Source organism: Branchiostoma floridae, unplaced genomic scaffold (assembly GCF_000003815.2).
Source record: "Branchiostoma floridae strain S238N-H82 unplaced genomic scaffold, Bfl_VNyyK Sc7u5tJ_1489, whole genome shotgun sequence".
In the NCBI taxonomy this organism is placed as follows: Eukaryota; Metazoa; Chordata; class Leptocardii; order Amphioxiformes; family Branchiostomatidae; genus Branchiostoma; species Branchiostoma floridae.
The window spans coordinates 261761-266441 of record NW_023365728.1 but is presented as its reverse complement, the minus strand read 5'-3'; the positions used below and the strand labels follow the sequence as shown (position 1 = coordinate 266441).

Sequence of the window (4681 nt, the reverse complement as noted above, 5' to 3'; positions counted from 1 at the left end):
GGGGGGGGGGTTTGGGACAAAGGTATCGGGGAGGGGGGGTGGATCTGGGGGCCGTGGTCGGTGTGCCTGTGTCTGTGTGTGAGTTTATGTGTGTGTGTCTGTGTGTGTGTGTGTGTGTGTGTGTGTCTGTGTGTGTGTGTGTGTACATGTGTGTGTGCCTGTGTGTGAGAGAGAAAAAGATATCGGCTGTACTGTCTTCCATCTCATATAATCTTATCAAGTATATCATGGCACATACATTATAATCAATACTTAGTATGTAAACATTGGCCAAATGTTTGCATCAAACACGATAAAAGGCTCAAACCGATAACTGACGATTCTGGCCTTACAAGTTTCTTACAACAAAATCTACATTAAGCATTTTGCCATCCGCCTGCCTCCAACATAACATTTTCTAGCAGCTGATCCGAAATGACTGGACGGCGTATGATGTAGTCGCCATGTCAGCTGGGCTTGGCCTTGACCTTGGCATAGTTGCAGAAGGTCAGGTAGTAGTTGCTGAACTTGCTGGCCTGCCAGTCCTGCCGCTGGAAGTCGGAGATCTTATCCTCGAAGGTGGAGTCGCCGGGGTACACTTCAGAAGTCTGCAGGGGAGAGGTACATGTAGCTTAACCCTCTTCATTCTCACATGTAAAGCTTCAAGACACAAAACTGTCAGAACAACTTTTATCTGTGGATAGTTTCAGGCTGCTGCATGACTAATGTTCTCATTAAGCCTGGATTGGGACAGCATTGTTAGCAGCGCCACCTAGCTGCAGTGCCACAGTTGAAGTGAAGCTGACATTTGGGGCCTACTGAAGATGAGACAGCCTTTAAAATGTCGGCAGGAAGCTAACATAATGTACAATAGTTTTATACTTGCTTCTGAATCAAGAAGTTTGTCATCTAGAACAACTTTTAGTTAGGATGAAACAATAGAGCACAAGGAGGGAGCTCTGATGTGGACTTGTTGTGTGAGGCACTTGGAAGAAAAATATCATTAACAGTTTCGAATGTTAATACATAATACCTAATAGTATTTATCAATGACATGTTGTATAAATGATCTCCTGCACCTCATGTGAGTTATCAAACTTCTGTTTTCTTGTGCTGAATCAACATTGATTACATGTATGTGTCTGTGTCTGATATTCCCACTAGGCCACATGTGACTGGGACCCACATGTGACTGGGACCTACATGACCCACATGTGACTGGGACCCACGTGTGACTGGGACCCACATGTGACTGGGACCCACATGCAACTGGGACCTTCATGTGACTGGGACCCACATGTGACTGGGACCTACATGTGACTGGGACCCACATGCGACTGGGACCTTCATGTGACTGGGACCCACATGTGACTGGGACCCACATGTGACTGGGACCCACATGTGACTGGGACCCACATGTGACTGGGACCCACATGTGACTGGGACCCACATGTGACTGGGACCTACATGTGACTGGGACCTACATGACCCAAATGCGACTGGGACCTACATGTGACTGGGACCTACATGTGACTGGGACCTACATGACCCAAATGCGACTGGGACCTACATGTGACTGGGACCTACATGTGACTGGGACCTACATGACCCAAATGCAACTGGGACCTACATGTGACTGGGACCTACATGTGACTGGGACCTACATGTGACTGGGACCTTCATGTGACTGGGACCCACATGTGACTGGGACCTTCATGTGACTGGGACCCACATGTGACTGGGACCTACATGTGACTGGGACCTACATGTGACTGGGACCTACATGTGACTGGGACCTACATGTGACTGGGACCTACATGTGACTGGGACCTACATGACCCAAATGCGACTGGGACCTACATGTGACTGGGACCTACATGTGACTGGGACCTACATGTGACTGGGACCAACATGTGACTGGGACCTACATGTGACTGGGACCTACATGTGACTGGGACCTACATGTGACTGGGACCTACATGTGACTGGGACCCACATGTGACTGGGACCCACATGTGACTGGGACCTACATGTGACTGGGACCTACATGTGACTGGGACCTACATGTGACTGGGACCTACATGTGACTGGGACCCACATGTGACTGGGACCTACATGTGACCTACATATCCACTCCGTTGTTACACTAGCATCATGTTACTTAAATCATTGCCATCAGCACAATCAGACCAGCTGACAGTCTGCCAGGCTGTTGATGTTGAATTGTTTGCAGATTGTGATAAGCTATTACCATCATTAATAAAGACTGGGAAGGCCTTTAATTTAATTATGTTCCAAGGTAAATGCGCTCGTATGATTGGGTAACAAAGATTGTTGCGTGAGCCACTGTATTTTAGGACCTTACCAGTTTAGCACGGTCCCCACTACCACCTTTCTCCAGCGCACTGAACATTTGGGATTCCTGTATGGTGTGGGGTAAGCAAGGCGCCTATTGTTACAGCAGCAATAAAAACACAAATCCAAACCATGGTTTCTCATCCCTGTTTGTCTGTGGGCATGTTCAACAGCAAGTCCATGATGATATTACTGGTTAAAAACTGACCAAGCAGAATCTTACCAGCAAAAGAAGTGTATATTAAGTAGTGTATAAGTAGTGTATTCTTCTTCCGAAAAACAGAATATTTCTCTCTACATCTCCCCAAATATCCAAGTGACTCAAATTGCTTCTTGTTGGATTCTTGTTGTCACTGCTCCAGATGTACTGATTTGCAATGGCAAAGGAGAAAAAATAAATTGCACTAAATCTTTCTTTGAAGCTTATGGAAAAGAGAAACATACATTTTTGGAGGAAAGTAAGACCAACATTAATGAAATCAGATGCCTGACAGAAAGGAAAGACAGAAATGATCTGAAATGTCTGTTTACAAATATCCAGTTGCTTGAGTAACTGCTGTGTTGTATGTTGGCTATCTAATTACCTGAATGTTTAACCCAGGTTACGGGCGTGAGTGAGTGAGTGAGTGAGTGAGTTAACCCTGGTAGATATAAGTGATATACTGGCTGTTGTGAGGATGCTGGGAGGAAGACTTACCATGTTGGCAAACAGCGTCATCACAAAGCGACCCGGCTTGAAAACATTCAGAACTCGCTTCACCAAGTCCGCGTAGCTTTTCTGGAGGGTGAAAAGGTGGGACAAAGATACATGTAGGTACAACTAAGATCGGTGAAATGTACATTTAATACATGTAGGCCTTTTAAACAATACGGTACCATAGAGTCAATGACAGCCACTGTATGAGGAGTTGTACGTACCTTTGACACATTGGTCTCAAAACTAGCATAGGAAAAGTCCTTCTCCGGAGTCACATGGATATTCATGTAGGCACCCTGTAACACACATCAAACTACATGTAGGCACCCCGTAACACACATCAAACTACATGTAGGCCCCCTGTAACACATCAAACTACATGTAGGCCCCCTGTAACATACATCAAACTACATGTAGGCACCCTGTAACACATCAAACTACATGTAGGCAACACACATCAAACTACATGTAGGCACCCTGTAACACACATCATTACTACATGTAGGCACCCTATAGCACACATCAAACTACATGTAGGCACTCTGTAACACACATCAAACTACATGTAGGCACCCTGTAACACACATCAAACTACATGTAGGCACCCTGTAACACACATCAAACTACATGTAGGCACTCTGTAACACACATCAAACTACATGTAGGCACCCTGTAACACACATCAAACTACATGTAGGCACCCTGTAACACACATCAAACTACATGTAGGCACCCTATAGCACACATCAAACTACATGTAGGCACCCTGTAACACACATCAAACTACATGTAGGCACCCCTGTAACACACATCAAACTACATGTAGGCACCCTGTAACACACATCAAACTACATGTAAGCATCAAACTACATGTAGGCACCCTATAACACACATCAAACTACATGTAGGCACCCCATAACACACACCAAACTACATGTAGGCACCCTGTAACACACATCAAACTACATGTAGGCACCCTGTAACACACATCAAACTACATGTAGGCACCCTGTAACACACATCAAACTACATGTAGGCACCCTGTAACACACATCAAACTACATGTAGGCACCCCGTAACACACATCAAACTACATGTAGGCACCCCGTAACACACATCAAACTACATGTAGGCACCCTGTAACACACATCAAACTACATGTAGGCACCCCGTAACACACATCAAACTACATGTAGGCACCCTGTAACACACATCAGGTGGAATACGTACATCAGGCAGTAACCCGTTCATGGAATATCCACATGGCTCAAACAGAAAGTCATCAATAAGAGTTCCGGGCTCCAAGTCTGCAATACCGCTGATCTGTGGGAAACAGAAAGGCAAAAGGTTTCGGCAGAGCTGCTGTACTGTGTTCACAGTAAGAGTTCTGTGGGAAACAGAAAGATACAAGGTTTCAGCAGAGCTGCTGTACTGTGTTCACAGTAAGAGTAAGAGTTCTGTAAGACACAGAAAGACACTGTTTTGGCACAACTCCTGTTCTATGTTTACAGTAAGAGTTCTGTGAGAAACAGAAAGACACAAGCTAAGGTTTTGGCACAACTATATATATAATGCTCTATGTTCACAGTAAGAGATGACCAGCGAAATGTTGGTTTGGGCCAGCTCAGTAGATCATTAACGTAACCTACT

At 45.2% G+C, this 4681-nt stretch overlaps 1 protein-coding gene across 4 annotated transcripts in view; it reads right to left on the bottom strand.

The window, feature by feature from the left end:
- Positions 1-189: 189 nt before the first annotated feature.
- LOC118407824 (S-adenosylmethionine decarboxylase proenzyme-like) overlaps positions 190-4681 on the bottom strand; it is a 13040-nt gene continuing 8548 nt past the window's right edge. For 3 of the 4 annotated variants that reach the window (XM_035808359.1, XM_035808362.1, XM_035808363.1), the window contains exons 8-12: positions 4262-4354; positions 3253-3327; positions 3032-3112; positions 2345-2401; positions 190-587 (exon numbers count right to left, since the gene is read on the bottom strand). In XM_035808359.1, coding sequence (XP_035664252.1) covers positions 447-587; positions 2345-2401; positions 3032-3112; positions 3253-3327; positions 4262-4354 — 447 coding nt within the window. In that variant the 3' untranslated portion in view covers positions 190-446. The remainder of the gene's footprint in view (positions 588-2344; positions 2402-3031; positions 3113-3252; positions 3328-4261; positions 4355-4681) is intronic. The other variant, XM_035808360.1, reaches the window with a different exon arrangement.